This window comes from Marmota monax, unplaced genomic scaffold, assembly GCF_021218885.2.
Source record: "Marmota monax isolate L192 unplaced genomic scaffold, Marmota_monax_Labrador192_F-V1.1 WCK01_AAM20220418_F8-fsc00042, whole genome shotgun sequence".
In the NCBI taxonomy this organism is placed as follows: domain Eukaryota; kingdom Metazoa; phylum Chordata; class Mammalia; order Rodentia; family Sciuridae; genus Marmota; species Marmota monax.
Window position 1 is genome coordinate 13,494,983 of NW_026693008.1, and position 21,777 is coordinate 13,516,759.

At 34.0% G+C, this 21,777-nt stretch overlaps 1 protein-coding gene across 2 annotated transcripts in view; it reads right to left on the reverse strand.

Moving 5' to 3' along the window:
* The window catches only part of Dennd6a (DENN domain containing 6A), a 77,483-nt gene that overhangs the window by 39,872 nt on the left and 15,834 nt on the right, over positions 1 to 21,777 (reverse strand). For both annotated transcript variants that reach the window (XM_046452800.2, XM_046452801.2), the window contains exons 4-11: positions 17,337 to 17,449; positions 14,109 to 14,189; positions 12,972 to 13,077; positions 11,828 to 11,907; positions 10,795 to 10,857; positions 9,575 to 9,630; positions 2,575 to 2,697; positions 1,956 to 2,051 (exon numbers count right to left, since the gene is read on the reverse strand). In XM_046452800.2, coding sequence (XP_046308756.1) covers positions 1,956 to 2,051; positions 2,575 to 2,697; positions 9,575 to 9,630; positions 10,795 to 10,857; positions 11,828 to 11,907; positions 12,972 to 13,077; positions 14,109 to 14,189; positions 17,337 to 17,449 — 718 coding nt within the window. The remainder of the gene's footprint in view (positions 1 to 1,955; positions 2,052 to 2,574; positions 2,698 to 9,574; positions 9,631 to 10,794; positions 10,858 to 11,827; positions 11,908 to 12,971; positions 13,078 to 14,108; positions 14,190 to 17,336; positions 17,450 to 21,777) is intronic.

The window sequence follows — 21,777 nt, forward strand, 5'->3', positions numbered from 1 at the left end:
AAAAAGGTAAGAAAAATATGAATGTTAAACCAATGGAAAAAAAATTATAATTTCCTTTGAGTGAACAATATATAGATATCCTTTCCTTTACTTAATTTATTAATATCAACTACATGCCAGGCAACATATTTAGTACTTTAAATATAGATTAAAAGCACACAGAAAGAATACATACCTAAATATCATGCCCAAAATCATAACACTGAAGGTAGAATAAAACGCACAATAATCACAAAGAACAACCTATGGTCTGCCAGGGTATTAAAGGACAGCCTCACCAAAGAGATGACATTTACACAAAGACATGAAAGATGAATAGTTTTCTGTCAAGTGAATAAAGGAAGTTAAAGGTAATGCAGGAGAACAAACAGTATGTGCCACGTGATGAGGTGAGATGGTAGTCTATTCATAGATCTACACACAGTTCAGCATTTTTGGAACACAAAGTGAAAAGGATGAGTAGACAAAAATGAGAGTAGATGGATGAGTACCAAATTTATATCTAAGAAATTTAGATATTATCTTATATTCAGACAAGCTATTAGGGAACCAAGTGGAGACAAGTCACATGAATGAAAAAGAGATGCCCTACAAAGAAGGGAGGGTAATAGGGGGAAAGCAACAGTGGATATGAGAAAGACTAGAGACAATAAGACTGGGAAGAGAGTAATGGAAAGAAGATAATAAACGTTAGGAAAAATATTATAGAATGCTGATTAATAGAATTTGGTTAAAATTTGACAGAGGGCATGTTAAAGAGGAGAAATTTATGACAATTTCAGATTCTGATAACTAAATGCCATTAAGACATGCAGGTGGCAATGTGCTTAAACAACAACACAACCTAGATACATAAGTCTGAACTTCAGAGAGAGATCTGGGGCAGGAAGATATATGTTTCAGTCAATAATATAGGGTTTTGTTTTTTTGCTTTTAGTACTGAGATTGAACTGGAGGGGCACATGACCACTGAGCCACATCCCCAGCCCTCTTTATTTTTTGAGATGGGGTCCTGGCTCAGGACCTCACTAAATTGCTTAGGCTGGCTTTGAACTTGCAATCCTCCTTCTCTGAGTTGCTGGGATTATAGGTATGCACTACCTTGACTGGTGGTACAGGATCTTTTAGCTTTCTTTCTATTTTCTTTTTCCATTACTGGAGTTTGAACCCAGAGCCTTGAGCACACTAGGCAAGCACTCCACCAATGAGCTACATTCCCAGTCCCTCATATAGGGTTTTATCAGAGGTCATGGGTACCAGCAAAACTATACAGAAAAAATTGTCAGACTGAAATCAGGACCAGAACACGACAGTGGAGAACATCAATACTTAAAAGGTTAATAGAGAAAAAGTCTGTAAAGCAGACTGAAATGTACCACCAGACAGCCAGAAGAGAGTGGGATCAAGGATTAAAATAATTTCAAGAAAGAAAAGGTGGGGCAAATAGGGCAATAATACACCCTCTGGATCAGGCAGTAAGAAATGTCTTGGTGAATAAGGCAAGAATAAATTCAGTGGATGCAGAGAAGTTGACCTGCAATTCACTGAGAAGCAATCAGAAAATCAAGAAGTGTAGACATCAAATGGAGATTTTTGTTATTCTAGAAACTTAGCTATGAAAAGAAAATAAGCAATAGAACAGGAACTAAAAGAAAAAGGAAAAATTATTTTTTCCTTGCTACAGATTGGAAAAGATTTTCCATAATGACAGCAGAAACAAAAGTACAGTCTAATGACAATACAGATTCCATTAATAAATAAAATTGCCCAAATAAAATAAGTTAGTAACACTTGAAATATAAAATTATTACCAGCAGCTCCTCAAACCTTCCTTTATAAAATCAATCTGCCTATAATTAAAATTTTAAATTAAAAATTTATTACCAAAAATAATTCTACATAATTTTGGTTATAAAGTTAATACCTGATGAATAAAAGTTATTCTGTTTACTCACGGAGCTTGAGTACGGGTAGTATATTCTTTGAATTCACTGTCATGGATAGTGAAATAAGGTCGGAAATCACTGAAATACTTTAGTGGAGAAATACAGCTGTGGAACAAGAAGAACATGTAAAACAAAGGACAAAAATTAAAGGTCCTATGCCATAACTATGAAGCATTTGTATAAACAGTATATACCCACTGGGATAACTTATTTATTTTGATAAAACTAATAAACTCATTTCAAGGAACTAAAAAGACAAATGGAAATATGCAACATGGAATGGCATAATGAAAGAACACTGGGTTTAATGCCGCAAATAGGGTGAAATTCTGGCTCTCCTATTCACCAGCTATGTGCCTTTGATTAAATCCTTACCATTTGCACACTAACAGTTTTCAAGGGCTAACTTCAGGTATGTGAATGAATGTGCTTGTTGCTCATAACAACAAAGACACAGTTCTAGCCCTCATGGAACTTGAATGAGTATTCTCATCCATAAAATGGTGCTACAATAAAAACTACCTTCTGACATAATTGCTGTGTGGATGTTAAGTAATGATGTATTGGGAAACATACCACAGATGGGAAAGTGCTGAAAATATCACCATCAGGAAGCAAATATACTCACTTAACAAGAGCCAGTACAGTCTCTGATGACTCTGATGGTGATGGTGCCATGACCACAATGGGCTCTCCCAAAAGCACCAGCTCCCAAAGCATCTGACTATGAAGGAAAACTGGGCAGAAACACCTGGAAGGTATTTACACAGAAGAAATATTTTGTTATTTATCCAATCCTGCTTTTTAAATCCCTGTATAATCATTCTAAAAACTTCACATTGATCTAAATTCTTCCTGGTATTTGTATCTTGATCTGATATACTAATTTAGAACATGGCAATGTATAATCAAAAGCTTTATTTATTTATTTATCAGTGCTGGAATTAAACCCAGGGCCTTGAGCATACACTATACCACTGAGCTTCTACCTTAACTCCTTTACTTTTCTTAAAAGAGACATGGTTTCACTGGCCTCAAACTTGTAATCATTCTGCATTAGCCTACCAAGCAGCTGGGACTACATGCATACACCACATACTAGCTTCTAAGTTTCTTTTATACACACAAAAGTATATATCAATTTGACACGTGCCAATTTTTATAAGATTAAATGCAATACATTATTGAAAAATGAAATAGCAAACAACAAAAGCATGTAATTAAACTGTTTTACCATATGATGAGTCTATTTTATTAATATTAATAATTTAAATTTCTGTTCTAAATACTTTGAAGGAAATTTTGAAAACTAATTTTCTAAGGGGGGCATTTATTGGATGTGCTTAATTTACAAACCAGTGCTGGTCTCAGTGGTACAGCATGTGCTTATTAACATGCCTGAGGCCCTGATTCAATCCCCATCACCACAAAAATATGAAAAAGACAAAAGCCAATGTTTTTTTCATTTATTATTTATGATCCAATGCAATAGTAGGAAGGGGAAAGATCAGAATAAAAAGTTTCGTTTGTAACTGTGATACAATAAGAAATTTCATTTGTATCTGAAGATAGTGAGATAATTCACTATCTTAAGATCAATAAAAAAGCCAGTACATATCTGTGTGTGTATGTGTGTGTGTGTACAATTTTTTTAAAAAAATTTTCTTGTACTAGAGATTGAGCCCAGGGGTGTGTCATCACTGAATTACATCCCCAGTACTTTCTACTTTTTATTTGAGACAAGTCTCCCTAAGTTGCTGAAGCTGATCTCAAATTTGTGATCTTTCTGTCTCAGTCTCCCAAGTCACTGGGATTGCAGGTGTTTGCCACTGCACCTGGCTCAATCTTTTGATGTTAAAAATAATAGGGGGCTATTCTATCAGAGATAAATACAAACATGAGAAGGGAAAAAAACTAGAGTAAACACTGTCATATTGTGTTGTAACTGAGGGTATCAATATGACTTAATGGTTATCAATATATATGGGTACAGAAACATATATATATATATTAAAAAAATACAGATTATGTGTCTATATGTGCATATATTCCCTCTCCTCCAGACACACCCTAGATTTACCCACTAAAAAGGTCTAAAAGCAATGATATCCCATACCTATTGTCTACTCTGCAAATGGGTAGAAAACCAAAATCTCTTCATTCTTAGCATACAAGGGGATATGGGAGGGAAAATCCATAAAGCTATGCCTAGGAACCAACAGTCAAGTATCGTCATGTAAATACCCCTGGCCCTAACTCTAAGAGATTCTAAGCCAAGAGAATGACAGTTTCTTTCAACTATTTTAGAAAACTGCTCTTCAATTCCAATCTCAACTTAAAAACTTAATGAAAGGACTGTTTCTGTGGTCAATAGAGAGAGATGAAACCAAACACACGGTCCTTGGGATAAACAGTAGCCTAACAAGTCTTGGACAAATGAAAGGAGGCACACAGGCCCCTAAATTCAACTGATTTCTGCCACTCAACCTCATAAGCCTTTCCAGATTAGGTGTCTGTTCTTTGCTCTCAAACTCAGTCCTGGGGACTGGGGTTGTGGCTCAGCGGTAGAGTGCTCATTTAGCACGTGCAAGGCCCTGGGTTCGATCCTCAGCACCACATAAAAATAACAAATAAAGCAAAGGTGTTGTATCCAACTACAACTAAAAAATAAATATTAAAAAAACCCTCAATCCTGTTGTAACAATATTGCTTCAATATAATTGGTATATATTCAAGTTCTCATTCAGACTAATAAATATAAAATTAAGTTCTACACACACAAAATAGAGTGCTATTATAGACAAAGTATTAATCCAATCATCAGACATTAAATGCTTGACATAGTACTATCACTGTCTAAGATTATTTTTCAAAGTTTAGTTTTCTCATCTCTTGAAAGGTATTAAAAACAACAACAACAACAACAACAAACTGGGTTGGGAATATATCTCAGTGGTAGAATACTTGCCTAGCATGTACAAGGCCCTGAACTCAATCTCTAGTACTGCCAAAGCAGCAGCAGCAGCAACAACAACAACAGCAAACATCCTAGTTTGAAAACATTAACAAGTAACATATTCAGAAAAGACACACACTAATCAAAGGTGTTAGTGATGGAGGTAATTAATTACTCTTATAGCACAGATATCGGTAATAAACAAAAGGGCTTCACACTTATTTCTGAAGTTCAAAAAAATAATTTCTGTTAACTGAATTCTATGTTAATTTATGCCAATTTCTCAAATCATTTATTAATGAGTCATATATCAAAACTATCAGTAGCATGCCTGTAACCAGCTACTTGGCAGTCTGAGATAGGTTGATCACAAGTTCAAGGCCAGCCTGGGCAACTTAGTGAGACCCTTCTCAAATTTTAAAAAAAGGCTGGGTGTGTGGCTCAGTGGTAGAGGACCCCTTGTTTCAACCTCCAAAACTGCAATAAAACAAAAAAAAAGTAGAAATAGTATACATCCCTCTGAGTATATTTCCTATGATATCCATGTATTCATTTTGGGGACACTCCTTTTTAAATTTTTTTTAGTTATAGATGGACACAATATATTTATTTTATTTATTTGTTTTTATGCTACGGATTGAACCTCATGCTAAGGATTGAACCCAGTGCCTAACGCATTCTAGGCAAGCACTCTACCACTAAGCCACAACCTCAGCCCCCTCTTTTCATTCTAAGAACGCTCTAACATATAATTTTTTAAGAAAAGTAATTTTGTTTTGAAGTCACATTTATAACCTATATACAGTAAGACTTACCCTTACCAAAGATAAAGAATTGTTCCATCATTCAAAAAATTTCCTAATTCCTCTTTTTTAAAAAAATATTTATTTTTTAGTTGTAGTTGGACACAATACCTTTATTCCACTTATTTATTTTTATGTGGTGCTGAGGATTGAACCCAGGGTCTCACACATGTGAGGCAAGCAGTCTACTGCTGAGCCACAACCCCAGCCCCTATTTTATTTATTTTCATATGGCGCTGAGGATTCAACCCAGGGCCTCACATGTGCTAGACAAACACTCTACCGCTGAGCCAAAATCCCAGCCCCCTCATTCCTCTTATAGTCAATTTTCCTTCCCCAGCCCCAGCAGAACACTGATCTGATTTCTATCCCTAGAGTTTTGCCATTACCAGAATATTATATGAAATCATCCACTGAGTAGCTTTCAGAAGTATGGCTCCTTTCACTCTGCATGTTTTTGAGAGTCACCGATGTTGTTGTATGAATCAATGGCTCATTTTCTTTTTCTGCTAAGTAGTATTCTATGGGCATGCATGTATTATGCTTTGTTATCCATTTACCAATTGATGGGGATTGAGGTTGTTTCCAATATCTGGATGTTATGAATAAAGCCACTACATGCCATTACATAGTATAAACATTTGCAAACAAATCTTTTTTTTTTTTTTTGAGGGACTAGGAATTGAACTGATTTGAATTGAATTGATAGGCACTCTATCACTGAGCTATATCCCCAACACTTTTTATTTTTTACTTTGAGAAAGGGTCACTTAATTGCCCAGACTGACCTTAAATTTGCAATCCTACTGCCTTAGCTTGGATTATAGGTGTATGCTATCACACCTAGTACATACAATTCATTGTGTGGACATATGTTTTCATTTTTATTGAACAAATACCTAGAAATATAAGCATACAAAATAAATCAAGCATATAAAACAAATAAACTTAACTTTTTCTTTCTTTTTTTTTTTTTTTTTCTGGTGGTACTGGGGATTAAACCCAAAGTTGCTTGGGCTGCGGTGTAACTTAGTGGTAGAGTGCTTGCTTAACATGTGTGAGGCACTGGGTTTGATCCTCAGCATCACATAAAGATAAATAAATAAAAGTATTGTGTCCATGTACAACTAGAAAAATTTTTTTAAATCCAGGGGTGTTGGGGGCTGAGGTTGTGGCTCAGTGGTAGAGTGCTTGCCTAGCACATGCAAGGCCCTGGGTTCGATCCTCAGCACCACATAAAAATAAATAAATAAAGGTATTGTGCTCAACTACAACTAAAAAATAAATATTAAAAAAAAATCCAGGGGTGCACTCTACTGCTGAATTACACCTGCAGTGCATTCCTTTTTTTTATTTTTATTTTGAGACAGAGTGTCACTAAATTGCCCAGGCTAACCTCCAATTTGTGATCCTCCTGCCTCAGCCTCCTGAGCTGCTGGGATTACAGGCATGTACCACCACATCCAGCAACAATTCAACCTTTGAGGCAGTATTCTATAAAGTTTAAAGTCATCCAAAAAATATAGAGGGGGGGGAGGGGAACTCCCCCTCAAAAACAAAAAACCCTACTCTATGTCTCTCACAACTTTTTTGACATATAGTAATCGCTCATTGATAGTAGTGGTTTCTCAAGCTGGGCTATACATCAGAACTTCGTGCAGAGCTAGAACTGGGTACCAATCTAAAGACTCTTTATTTGGATGCTCTGGGTAAAGGCACAAACATTAGTATTTTTTCTTTTTCCTTCCTTTTTTTTTCATATCATGCTAATTTGTGACTACATTTTATTATTTAGGGTCTAATATCCAAAACTGTTTAGATTTACAGAAAAACTGAGAAAATAGTATACAGAATTCACATACTGCACACATTCAATTTCTCATATTAATACACTAGTATACTTTATTATAATAGTGTGTTTTATTTATTATTATATGTATTTTATTATTTAAAATATACTAGTGAAAAAAAAAATAAAATATACTAGTGTATTTTATTATTAATTGCCACAATTAACAAGCCAATACTGAATCATTAATAATAACAGAAATATATACTTTATTCAGATTTCCTTAGGTTTTAATCTGATGTCTATTTATACTCTAGTTTTTATGCCCCCATAGGCTTCTTTTGGCTATGGCAGTTTAGATTTTCCTTGTTTTTGATCATGAGAGTTTTAAGGGGTGCATATTAGGTAAATTATGGAATGTTTCCCAGTTGGTATTTGTCTGATGTTTCTCTTATTGTTAGACTGAAGTATAGATTTTAGGAAAAAAATCAAAGAGATAATATGCCAATGTTATCACATCCTATGAAGAGAGTACAGTAAGATTATTTTCTCTTTTCCCCCATTTCCACATTAAAAATTTTGTGAGGAAGTCTCTATATACAGAATGAGTAGAGATTTACTCCTTGAGAATAGAGAACATACATAATTAATCTAAATGATTTATGCAAGGAACACTTATTTAATAATATACTATATCATTATAAATTAATGTATATTTATCTTGCACATTGGTTTTAGTTTAATCATACTTTATTTTTGTCATTGGGTACTCTTTCAGTTTGCTCCTAATGACGTAAACTCATGAGTGCGGAGGTAGTGAGTCTATTTTTGTTATAATTTTATTTTTATTTATTCATTTAAAAAAATTTTTTTCTGGTTGTATACAAAGTATATTCACACCATTCGTGTCTTCATACATGTACTTAGGATAATGATGTCCATCTTATTCCACCCTCTTTCTGACCCCCATGCCTCCTCCCTTCCCCTTCCGCCCCTATGCCCTATCTAGAGTTCTTCTAATCCTCCCATACTCCCTCTCCCAACCTCTCTATGAATTTTTCTTCCTTCTTAAATGCCAGAGTATCTATTTTTGTTTTTTTGCTTTGTTTTTATTTTATTTTATTTTTTTTGGTGTGGGGGATTGAACTCAAGGGCACTCAACTACTGAGCCACATCCCTAGCCCTATTTTGCATTTTATTTAGAGACAGGGTCTCACTGAGTTACTAAGCGCACCTCTTTGCTGAGGCTGGCTTTGAACTCCCAATCCTCTTGACTCAGCCACCCAAGACGCAAGGATTACAGGCATGCACCATCAGTATCTCTGTTTTTTAAACTTTGCATTTTGAAATTTCCAAACATACAAAAATGAAGACAAAAGTGTAAAATCCCCACATACATAACAAGTAGATTTAACAATTAGTATTTGCTGTTTTTACATCATTTATTTTTTCTTACTAAAGCATTTTAAAATAAAGCACAAACATCATGACATTTTACCCCAAAATTCTTCAAAATGCATCTCTAAAAAAAGTGTATTTTCTAACATCATTCCAAAACCATTCATACAAACCGCCCCCCCCCCTTTAAAAAAAAAGCAATTTGCTTTTACCATGTAATAGCCAGCCCGTATCCAAATTTCTCTGTCAAAGCTTATAAAGATGCAGGCAGCCAGGGATGAACCATTAACCATTAATTGATTTTATTTATTTATTTAGGTACTGGGGATTGAATCTGAGGTACTTTACCACTGAGTTCTTTCGTTTTTATTTTGAGACAGGGTCCCACTAAGTTGCTTAGGGCCTTTATAAGTTGTTGACACTGGCCTCAAACTTGTCATCCTCCTGCCTCAGCCTACCAAGTCACTGGGATTACAGATATGTGCTACCACAACCAAAGAACACTAATTTTGTTTTCTTTTTTTAAACCGGCAAACACCGATTTTTATCATTTAAAACATTATGAGTGTTTTCTTCTGGTTTTTTACATATCCTACATAAGAACATTCTTTTTCTCAACAAACAATATCACAAAGCAAGAGAAAAAAGGCATTTTTAAAAAGTTTTTTTTTTTTTTTTTTACCTGAAAAGATCCACTTCATGAACAGTAGGTAAAATAACAGATATGTGTGAGTCTACCTAAGAGGTAAAAGACAAAAACAATAGAAAAGATGTCACTAAAAGATGCAGAAATTGATTTTTAAAGTATGCTTATCTCATGATCAATAAGCCTGGCTTCCCTGTCTACCTTTTGAAAATTCTATTCTGCTAGAAGCAACCAGAGAGAAAATGGGTCTTACCAATTTCCCATAGTATGGCAGAAGACAGAAAACACAGATACTATGAATAAAGAATTAGTTCAATAATCAGATGTAAGATTAGTTCACAAATATATGAAATACTATCATTAATATTAGTTGACATATGTAACAGAAAAATATCAGCTTTTTTACTGCTCTCAATTTTTACTCAATTCAAAGAACAAAGGGAATGCTAGCTAACACACCAGTTAAAACATTTCAAATGAAAAATTCAACCCCACCCATGAACAGATGTTGCTTTTGGAAAATTGGAGTGGAATCATAACTAGGGAATCTTTTGTCTATGTGTATGTATGTGTGTGTGTGCACTACTGAGGATTAAACCCAGGAGCACGCCTTTTTAAAAGTTTTTATTTTGAGATACAGTCTCCCTAAGTTGCTGAGGGTGGCCTTGACTTGCCAAACTCCTGCCTCAGTCTTCTGATTCACTGGGATTACAGGCAAGTACCACTGTGCCTGGCACCACAGAATCCCTTTGACTGAGTCTTTTAAAATCAGATATCTACTGATCACTCTTCTAAAATAACTGCTTTTGCCAGAATTAAGCCTTTTTGGAAAAAAAAAATTCACATTCCCCTTGTCCTCACAATTAAAGTTCTGGGTTCTCCAGAGTCTCCTGGAGAAATACCAAGGGGGAAAAAAAAGCCCAAGAAATATTAGAAAGTTTATTATGAATTAAGTTAAAAATTATTCAACATACTGGGCATGAGGAGGCTGAGATAGGAGGATCGTGAGTTCAAAACCAGCCTCAGCAAAAGCGAGGCACTAAGCAACTCAGTGAGACCCTGTCTCTAAATACAATTTTAAAAATAGGGCTGGGGATATGGCTAAGTGGTCAAGTGCCCCTGGGTTCAATCCCCAATATAAAAAAAAAAAAAAAAATTCAATGGAATATTTTAGTGACATTCAAAAATATATAATGAACAAACTGCATTTGCTCATTTAAAACTTCTGTGATCATTTCACCATAGTAGCACACTACCTGCTGAGTTAACTGTACTATTTGAGTTGTCCCAGGCTTGTCATAACATGTGGGAATCCGTACCTTAAAGAGAAAGAAATTATCTTTGGCTATGAAAAACAAGAATGAGAAGTACCCTATCTTGATACTTAAAGGTATATTCGGCAATGTCTAAAAAGCTATAAATATTAAGTATTCATATCAGATTTTAAAACTAAGGTCATATTAATTGTAGCTACAGTAGAAAGAAATTGAACCAAGGACTCCATAACCACATGCACAGAGAAATCACTAACCCACTGAGAAGCACAACTGTTGAAAAACAGAAAAAGGACATCAATCTCATACTGCTTCCTGTTTATCATACAAATCTTTGGTTCATTAATATATACCCACCCAAACACACCCTCTTAATCTTGCCAAATTTTTGAGTAAATCCCACAGGAAACTATCAGTATTATTTTTCATGATTTCCCATGGAAAAAAAGAATACACATTTTAAAAAAAAAAAGCACATCTAAGAAGAGAACATTGTCAAAAGTAAGTCCAACTTGATAGTGAGTTGCAAAGCCTGAGAGTAAAATGCTAATTAATTTTTTTTAAAAAATCATCTTAACAGAGAATACTTAGGGATAGACATGTTTGGTCAACACTACATGTTAAGAAGATCATTTAGGACTGAGAACTAATAGGTTTCCAAATTTCTCTTAAATATTCAATTCAAAAAGTGAACTGTTTCTGCTTACCACTGGAGGCATTAGTGGAAACATGGAGTTGTAAACTTCTAGGAAGCAACATTTATGTTTACATATATTACACAGGAATGATACTCCTGTGAAAACTCCACAGGATGCAATGGGACTGGAGCTGCAGAGTTGTGTGACTGATGATTCTGTCAAGCAGGATAAACTCTAGTTTCTTTGTAATGCCTCACAACAAACAAGTAAAAACAATGACACTACAAAATATTATGAGGAAGTTAGTAAGTAAAACCCATGTGTTAACTTCCTACCAAGTTCTTTAAAAAGGAGACAAATGAGCTAAAAGCTATTACCTTCATCACTACCCCCATAATGGGCAGATGTAATGTTTTCCCTGGCACTGGAGCAGGCCATCGATCAACATCATTACAAGCTGGAAAATATTTTCAAACAAAATGTTTTCTTGGTGTTAAGTAGAAATATTAAAATGGGGTGTTAAAAATTAGAACTCTACTTTCTATAAAGCAGGAAAAATATACTGGGAAGAATGGAAGAGAAATAAAAGTACAAGTGATGAAAATATCTTAACATTTCACTTAGAAACATGTTCCAGGATATAAACTGATTATTTATATATATGTATGTATGTATGTATGTATACAGATATATAGATATACAGATATAGATAGATAGCTTTTATTGTTGTTGTTGTTGTTATTATTGTTGTTGTTTAGCATTAGGACTTGAAACCAGGGGCACTTTACCACTGAGTTATATCCCCATCCCTTTTTATTTTTTATTCTGAGACAGGGTCTCACTAATTTGCTTAGGGCCTCACTAAATTGTTGAGGCTGGCCTTGAATTTGTAATCCTCCTGCCTCAGCCTCCTGAGTTGCTGGGATTACAGGCACCACTGGGCCTGGTTAATAATTTTTTGAAAGCAACAAATTAACTTAAAGGAAGTTCTCCTGTTCATTTATTTCTTTATGGTATTGGGGATTGCTTTACCACTGAGCTATATCCCAGGCCCCCTTCCCCATTTTTTTAGACAGGATCTAGCTAAATTACTGAAGCTAGGCCCAAACTGGCAATTCTGCTTCAGTCTCTAGAGCTGCTAGGATTACAGATGTTTGCCACCGCACCTGACTCCTGTTCACTCATTACTATTAAAGTTGGCTACAAATACACACCACACTCCAACTGTATCAAGTTACTAAGGATTCTGTTCAATGATAATGAGAACTGTCAACTCAAAATTCATTTATTATTATCCTAATAAATAGACATTGTCTATGTTGTTAGAGGAAATAACAACAGATACCATTTTTGGTGTTTGTGGGGGAAAAAGTGCCAAATAATTTTGTTTCTCTCTCCCACCATATAACCCTTAAATTCTTCTGATTTTTTCAGAAGGTCAACTTCATTTCTATCATATATTTTCAGCGGTCTTTTAGACTCCTTCATAAAGATACATAACTCTTGCAATGATTAGCTTACCTGCTTCCAAATAAGGTTCATTCTTTTCAAAATACTCTGGTGCTATCTGTTTGAGCACGGTGTGAAAAAAATGAATATAAGGTAGTTTGCTGATCAAAACCAAAGACTGGAGGGGAAAAAGAAACAATGTTTCTTTTAAATGTCTAATGACTATAATTTAAATTTGCCATTCATGTCTCACAAGAACAATTACTAACAAATTGAATTCATCAAAAAATATGAATTTTGAAATAAAAAGGCTTTTATAGCAGATAGTTTAAAGGAAATACAAAAATATAGCTACGGAATGCATAAAGTTTAAGCTTACTATCACACTTGAAAAGCATAAAGAAATAACTCAGATGTTCCTGTACTTTAAGAACAATTTACAATAAACAGATTAAGGTCATGGATAATTTCCAAAGTCTAGCTACTGTTGTCCATAGCATAAAGACATTAGGAATTAGCCATATGAAATCATCCTATTAAGGAAAGAACAAACTGTGATGCTTTCCCCAGAGACCTATGACTATTGTGTTCTATAGTTCAATTGTCATAGCTATCTAATTAGAAATTGTGACCCTCTACTTAGATCACTTCAGATTTGGATTATGCTGATTTTTTTTTTTTTAATGAAGTTTTCCTAGAAAAACACTCTAGCTTTCTATACAGCATCCAATGGTGGTAAGGGCAAATTTTGGTTACAAATGGAAAAGGTGTGTCCTGCTAGCTGGGATTAAATAAAAAAATTGAATTGTTTTTTTCTTTTTTTAAGGAACAAAAAGACTAAGTTTACAAGAAACAACAGTAGCTAAGAAGTTGCTAAAATTTACTTATTGGCTCTTAAAAAAAAAAAAAGATACACAAGCTTTTATTAGTTGTAACAATATTATAATCTGTTTATTCTTTCTCTTATTCTAAAATATCAAAATCAAGCAGACTCCTCCATATTAACAAACATTATCAGGAGCCTAACACAGAGATAGCAAAAATTCAACAGCTGTTCAAAATCTAGGTACAGGTATCTATAATCTAAAAAGTATAAAGTCCAGTATGTTTAAAGATAAAATACCAAAAATTGAAAATTATTAAGCATAATCATTTCTATTTTACTAATCACAGTATAAAAATATTTGTACTAGTGTATATGAAAATTACCTTCTGAAAGTAGCCTCTTTTAAGTGTTTTATCTCGAACTTGCCGAAAGTATACATATCCATAAAAATAAGCAGGATCTTTCTAAGAAAGAATTGAGCAAAAAAATAAATAAATAGCCATCTTTTAACATTAACATCAGCTTCCTTTATAAACCCAAATAGAGATGTTAGGTATATACACAAAGGGCTATTAGTGCTTATCTAACAACACAATTCATGATAGCAAATTACCAGATAAAAACCTTCTAACCTGTCCAAATTACAAAACAATCTGTAACTTAGCTTATGTTCTTCATTCCCATCAATATTAGTTAAACTGAAGATATTTAAAAATCTATATTTTCCCCAAAGCTATAGTAAGTTTTATTTTTTAATTCTGATTAAAATTTTGAGTTTATCAAGACTAAGGGACCAGTCTTTTTCCAAACATGAGATGCCCTGATATAAAATCTTGAAAGAGAAAATAAAAGGAGTTAACGCAATCTGAACCTTACATAGCCAGATATATGTTAATCCAGTAATAAAGAATCATTAGAATGTTATAACACATGATCTGAAAGGTGATTACATTCCAAAACCTTTAGGGCTTTTATATCCTAATGGAATATTTTGACTCAGTTCCTTATTTGACTGTTATTTCTTAAAAAAAAAAAAAAATTCATTGACCACCTACTTTAAACAATGTATTGTGTTAGAAAAGAAAAAGATACATAAGACACAGTTCCTTTAGGAGAATACAATTTAGGATTGATAAGAAAAGTAAAAAAATTATTATTATATAATAGGAGGAGGGTTACCATGCAAAGCACAAAGTATTACAGGAAGGGCAAGAGAAAAGGATATGAATTTTTAACTGGACATTGAAGAATGGATTAAACAAAAACAAACACATTCTAGGTTTAGAGGGCCAGGAGTATGAGCAAAAAATAGAGACCAAAAACCACAAGCTATCTCAGGAAAAAGTACATAGTTTGGTTTTGCTAAAATATGGCACATGTATAGAAGGGAGATGAGGACGAAAACCGAAAAGGTAAAGGGTTTTATTTTATTTTATTTTTAAATCTTTATTTTTTAGTTGAAAGTGGACACACAATATCTATTTCATTTTTATGTGGTGCTGAGGATCGAACCCAGTACCTCACCCATGCTAAGCAAGCACTCTACCACTGAGCCACAACCCCAGCCCCAAGGGTTTTATTTTATTTTTTTTAAATATTTATTTTTTAAGTGTAGCTGTACACAATATCTTTATTTATTTATTTTTATGTGGTGCTTAGGATCGAACCCAGGGCCTCGCATGTACTAGACAATCGCTCTACCACTGAGCCACAATCCAGTCCAGGGTTTTATTTTTAATGGTCCAAAAAGAAAGGACCCCCCCCCCCCGCAAAAAAAAAGTACTATTATTAGCTCTTTCTTTTCATTCAGCAATTGGTAGTCATTTTAGATTCTATTTTTATAATATATATGTATACTTCAGCTGGCAACAGCATGTAAGATGTAGTGTGTTAGAAAAAACAGCCACATCAATGTTTATAGCAGCACAATTCACAATAGCTAAACTGTGGAGTCAACCTAGATGTCCTTCAGTGGATGAAGGGATTAAAAAATGTGGCATTGGGCTGAGGATGTGGCTCAAGCAGTAATACGCTCGCCTGGCACGTGCAGGGCGCTGGGTTCAATCCTCAGCACCACATAAAAATAAAATAAAGATGTTGTGTCCACCGAAAATTAAAAAATAAATATTAAAAAATTCTCTCTCAAAAAAATGTGGCATTTATACATAATGAACTATTACTCAGCATTAAAAAAGAACAAAATCATGGCATTTGCAGGTAAATGGATGGCATTGAAGAAGATAATGCTAAGTCAGCAAATCCCAAAAAAACAAATGCCGAATGTTTTCTCTGATGTAAGGGGGGTGACTCATAGTGGGGTGGGGAGGGAGAACTTGGAAGGATTAGATTAATTCTAGATAGGGAAGAGAGGTAGGAAGGAAAGGGAGTGGGAAAGAGATTAGCATGGATGGTGGAATGTGATGGTCATCATTATACAAAGTACATGTATGAAAACTTGAATTGGGTGTCAACATACCTTATATACAGAGATATGAAAAACTGTGATATACATGTGTATTAAGAATTGTAATGCAAAAAGAAGTACATGAATAATGGCATAAATTGATGTGAACATACTTTATATACAGAGATACAAAAAATTGTGCTCTATATGTGTAATAAGGATTGTAATGCATTCCACTATTGTTGTGTATTAAAAAAATAATAAAATCAATTTAAAAAAATTAAAATTAAAATTAAAAAAATTAAAATTAAAAAAACAAGAGGTAAATGTCCTGGTAGTAAATTTCTTACTCTCACGGGTGCTCAATTTCCTCATCTGTAAAAAGAACCCTTTCAGAGGACTGTAGGTAGTAAATAAGTTAATCAGTGTTTCTTAATACAGTGCCTAGAACATAAAGAGCTTTAGTACATATTAGCTATTATTATCATCAGGTGGAAGAGCATGTTGATTGTGGTAGCAACAGACAATGGAAATGGAGTAACTAATGACTCTAAGACTCAACATTTCAAAAGGTATTATCCGTGCTGAGAGCGGGTTCCTGCTCTTAGTAGAAACAGGAAGGTCGATTTGTAAGTTTATTTTAGGCAAATGATATTAAGTTCATATTTATTGTGCTGACAGGACATCCAAATGGGAATGTTTTTTATCTAACCAGACATACAAGCATGGAGTACTCAAAGAGAGAAACTTACAGATTCCGAAATCATGAATTACTAAGATTGTTTTAATAAACAGTAACTGCAAAAAAATTCATTAAAAATATAAAAGAAACAACTATATGTATGATGGACAACTTGGGGAACAACTACTTCAACATTAGATGATACTGACTACCTAGTACCACTCCACCCCCCCATTCAAACAAATAATTATTAATGAAAGAAAATTATTTCAGCATTCTAATTCACTTTTATAATTCACAATGCCATTATGTTTCCAGAACATATTATAACTTATAATTTTATAAGGTCTCTTTCACTCAAATGCTGAATTCTTATCAATTAGACTCAAATTCAGCTATATAATAAATAAAAGCAAAAGCAAATTTCTGAAAGCTATCAGAGGTAATGGAATAAATTGAGTTCTACAGTAATAAGCTCTTCAGTTTCTTCTCACATAGACACTTTTCTATGACTACTTTTCCAACCTTTAAGTAAACTGGTAAATCTTTGTCAAATTGATCCAGGAGACAATGCAGTGACACCTTCCTCCCAGAAGACTGTCGAAATCTAAAACAAAACTGGGTATCTCCAAGACAACCTAATAAAAACAAAAATGAAAGAAATTAAGGATAGCATAGCATAATATTTATTTATCCAGTTTCATCAATTTTAAAGAAACCATATGAATCATTTTTTAAAATGTTTTTAGTTGTAGATGGACATAATACCTTTATTTATTTATTTTTATGTGGTGCTGAGGATCAAACCCGGTGCCTCACATGTGCTAGGCAAGCACTCTACCACTGAGCCACAGCCTCAGCCCTTGTATGAATAATTTTAACACATTCTGTCATGTTTTTAAAAAGAAAAAGGAGATCCTAAAACTTCACATGCCTCAAAAGATGGCTCAAGACCTGGAATTGTGGCTCAATGGTAGAGCGCTTGCCTAGCATGTGTGAGGCACTGGGTTCAATTCTCAGCACTGCAAATAAATAAGTAATAAAATAAAGATCCATCAACAACTAATAAAAAAAAAAAGATGACTCAAACCATCTTTGCTGGTTAGAGGCAAAGCCATAAGTAAATGCATAGCATAGCATAATATTTATTTATCCAAGTTTCATCAATTTTAAAGGAACCATTTTTTAAAATGGTTTATGTGAAGGAACCATGTTTTTTTTTAAAGAGAGAGGGAGAGAGAGGGAGAGAAAGAGAGAATTTTAATATTTATTTTTTAGTATTTGGCGGACACAACATCTTTGTTTGAATGTGGTGCTGAGGATCGAACCCGGGCCGCACCCATGCCAGGCGAGCGCACTACCGCTTGAGCCACATCCCCAGCCCACCATTTTTTAAAATGTTTTTAGTTGTAGATGGACATAATACCTTTATTTATTTATTTTTATGTGGTGCTGAGGATCAAACCCAGGGCCCCACACGTGTCAGGCAAGCGCTCTACCACTGAGCCACAACCCTAGCCCCTAAAGCATATCTTAACTCTAAAGTATCTTTAATTTTTCTATTCCATTTCCCACATGTAATTAAAAAAATTCTGAAAACTGCTGCTATTGAGCAAAAGAAGCCAAGCACAAAATAATACATATTGTTCAAATCCATGTATATAAAAAAGTTCAAAGCAAAACTATAATGATAAGGAGTACATGATTGGGGTCTGGGGTGGTGGCTCAGCGATAGAGGACTTGCCTCACACGTGTAAGGCACTGGGTTCGATCCTTAGCACCACACAGAAATAAATAAATAAAGAAAGAAACAAATAAAATAAAGGTATTGTGTCCATCTACAACTAAAAAAAATATTTAAAAAAGGAGTACTTAATTGGTTGATAAAAGTATAAAGAAAAGCAAAAAATTTAGTGGTTACATTTGAAGGTAAGGGGAAATAATATTGGAGGTGGCATGAAGAAGTTTCTGAGATGTTAGCCAAGTTCTGTTCCTCAATCTTGGATGTGTTTTATATTTCACAATAAAAGCTCTTTCCTACACCACCCCATCCAGTACTGGGGATTGAACCCGTGGCTTCACATAAACTAGGCAAGCACTCTACCACTGAACTCAACCTCAGCCCAAGCAGCTTTTTAAAAAAGATATACTACAGAAGATTCAGAGCTCAAGTAATTGATTTACTACTGAATTTAAAATGAAGTTAATTATATTAGCCAATCTCTTTAAATGCAAACTTTAAGCTGTCAGGTATTAACTTTTTTAAAAACTATAGATACTCTAAAAAAAAAAAACATGAAATAACTTGTCACTCAAATTTTCCAAGTTACTATATTTAGAATTAGTAACATTGTAATAAATGTGAAATGTGCTCAATATATTCCACCCGTGGGGTGATAAAACTGTTTTAAAGTTGATTATGGCAACAGTTGCACAGTTCTGTGAATATACTAAAAATTACTGAATTATGTGGGACTGCAGCTATAGCTTAGTGGTAAAGTACTTGCCTAGCATACACAAAATCCTAGTTTGATAACCAGCCAATCGAAACTCAATGGATTGCATACTTTATATGGGTAAATTTATGTTATGTAAATTATATCTCAACAAAGCTATTATTTTTTAATTCATTTCACTGCCAATTGGAGAAAAAAAATGAAACTTTTCTTCATTTAAATACAAAAGCCCCTCTGAAAAAGGCCCCTCAGATCACAGAGCTCTAGAAATCAATGGTCTCTGGGCCATACTGTTCATTCAAGGAACCAATTCTTTCAATCATGGCTCCTCCTTCATGAACAGGTAATACGGCAGAAAGAGATCTCCCATTTTAAAACTATCGTAGGCACAGGGTATTCTGTAAGTTTTCTTTCCATCTGATACTCAAACTGAGACTGCAAAGTAAACGTAAACAGATGGAATCTTCCTATACACCCCCAAAAAAAGTTTTTTTGAGGAAAAAAAAGATTAAATATTTTACCTAAAGGTAATACATAACTTAAAAATATTATTTCTATATTATCACAACACAGCTACAGAGTGGGTTAGAATATGTATGACTAAGAAAAAATTTCTAGAGCCATCCCCATTCCTGGGCCCTCAATTTTACACAGTCACTCCCCCTGTGATTAGCATGGCTAAGTTGGAATTCCTGAGAAAAAGTACATTAGATTAGAGATTCTCAAAGTGTAGTTGTTAGAATGATGCCAGTCCGCAAACTTTTGTTACTTATCCAAGACCAAATAAATAAGGACAGTGAGAATAAACATTTGAAAGGTTTATAGCAATTGGACATTGCTGTGACAAACTGAGATTTTTGTTTTGCATTCCTTGTTTTTTTCATTTTGTGTCATTAGATTATTTATTATTAGATAATTATTCATTATTAAATAATCCATTTAAATTGCATTTTACAAAAGTGTTGGTCCACAACAGACTGAACATTTAAAAAACCCCAAATGATCCTTCAATATAAATGTGCAAAATGTAACATATGTAATAATGTCACTGCTGTATATAGACAAGAAATCATGAGACAAATATTATCAAGTCCACCCAGAGCAAAAACTGATTTTTCCCTTAGATTCATCAGTGCTTCAAATTCTCTCTACTAATGCTGAGTTTTCTCTCTGGACATGTTATATAATACAGTGTGTACTGTACTTGGGTAGCCAATATAGCTTAAGCTGCAAGAACACCTAAATACAAATGATGTTAATGATAAACAATAAGGAGGAAAAGAATCTGACAAGAATGTATCAGAGGGAAAGCACATTTAAACTTACATCTCTGAAGATAAAAGCTACTCAAATGGAATAAGGAATTGAACCCTAAAAACAAACCAAAGTTTTTTCTCAAGTCATTAGGATCTAAAGTAAGTGTTTGTGGGTTCAATCCTCAACACCACATAAAAATAAATAAATAAACAAATAAAATGTGTGTGTGTGTGTGTGTTCGTGTGTGAGTGAGTGAGAGACAAACAGAAAAGAAGGACTGTAAGACTGGCAAACCATTCCACTGAGAATTCCAAAATCATTTTATCAATATAGCCTTCATATTGTCTAAAATGCTGCTTTAGTTTTTCTTCTGTATATCCACAAACACAAAACCTTGATTTATGATACTTTCCTAAAGTCTGCTCCACCATGTCCTTCCATAGCACTATAAAATCCATTCCAAAGTTGGCACAGTAATTTCAGCTTCCTTTTAATAGACACAGAAGAGAAGCAAACTGTTTGGAAATCATAACTGGGACCAATGATCTTAAATATGTACAAAATACATAGTCTCTTGCTGTCTAGTTAATGTTCATCAATTCAGATGGCAAGGTGACTACTTTCAAAATCTTTCATCAATTCCACTTGAAGTGCCAATGATACTTTGGATAAAATGATATGCAGGTTATTAAAAAAAGGCATTAGGGCTGGGGGTATAGCTCAGTGGAAGAGAGCTTGCCTACATGCGTGAGGCACTGGGTTCAATCCTCAGCACCACAGAAAAATAAATAAATAAATAAACAAATAAAATAAAGGCATTTTGTCCATCTACAACTACAAAAAAAAATTTTTTTAAAAGGCATTAAAAAGCATCTCTAAGGCCAGACATGGTGGTGAATGCCTGTAATCCCAATGACTCAGAAAGATAAAGCAGAAGAATCACAAGTTTAAGGTCAACCTAGCCTTAGCAATTTATTGAGAGCCTCAGCAACTTACCAAGACCCTATCTCAAAATAAAAATAAACAAATAAATAGGGCTTGGAGTAGCTCAGTGGTAAAGTGAACGTGGGTTCAATTCCCAGTACCAGAAAAAAAAAATGTGGGTCATTTATATGCCTAAAATATTGGAAAAATGTTTTTTATTTACATAGATATACAATTGAGTTTAACTTCCAAAAAGAAAATGATACATGCAGAGGCTAACTATAAAACTAGATATTAAAACAGCTACTCAAACACCAAGGTATCTTCTT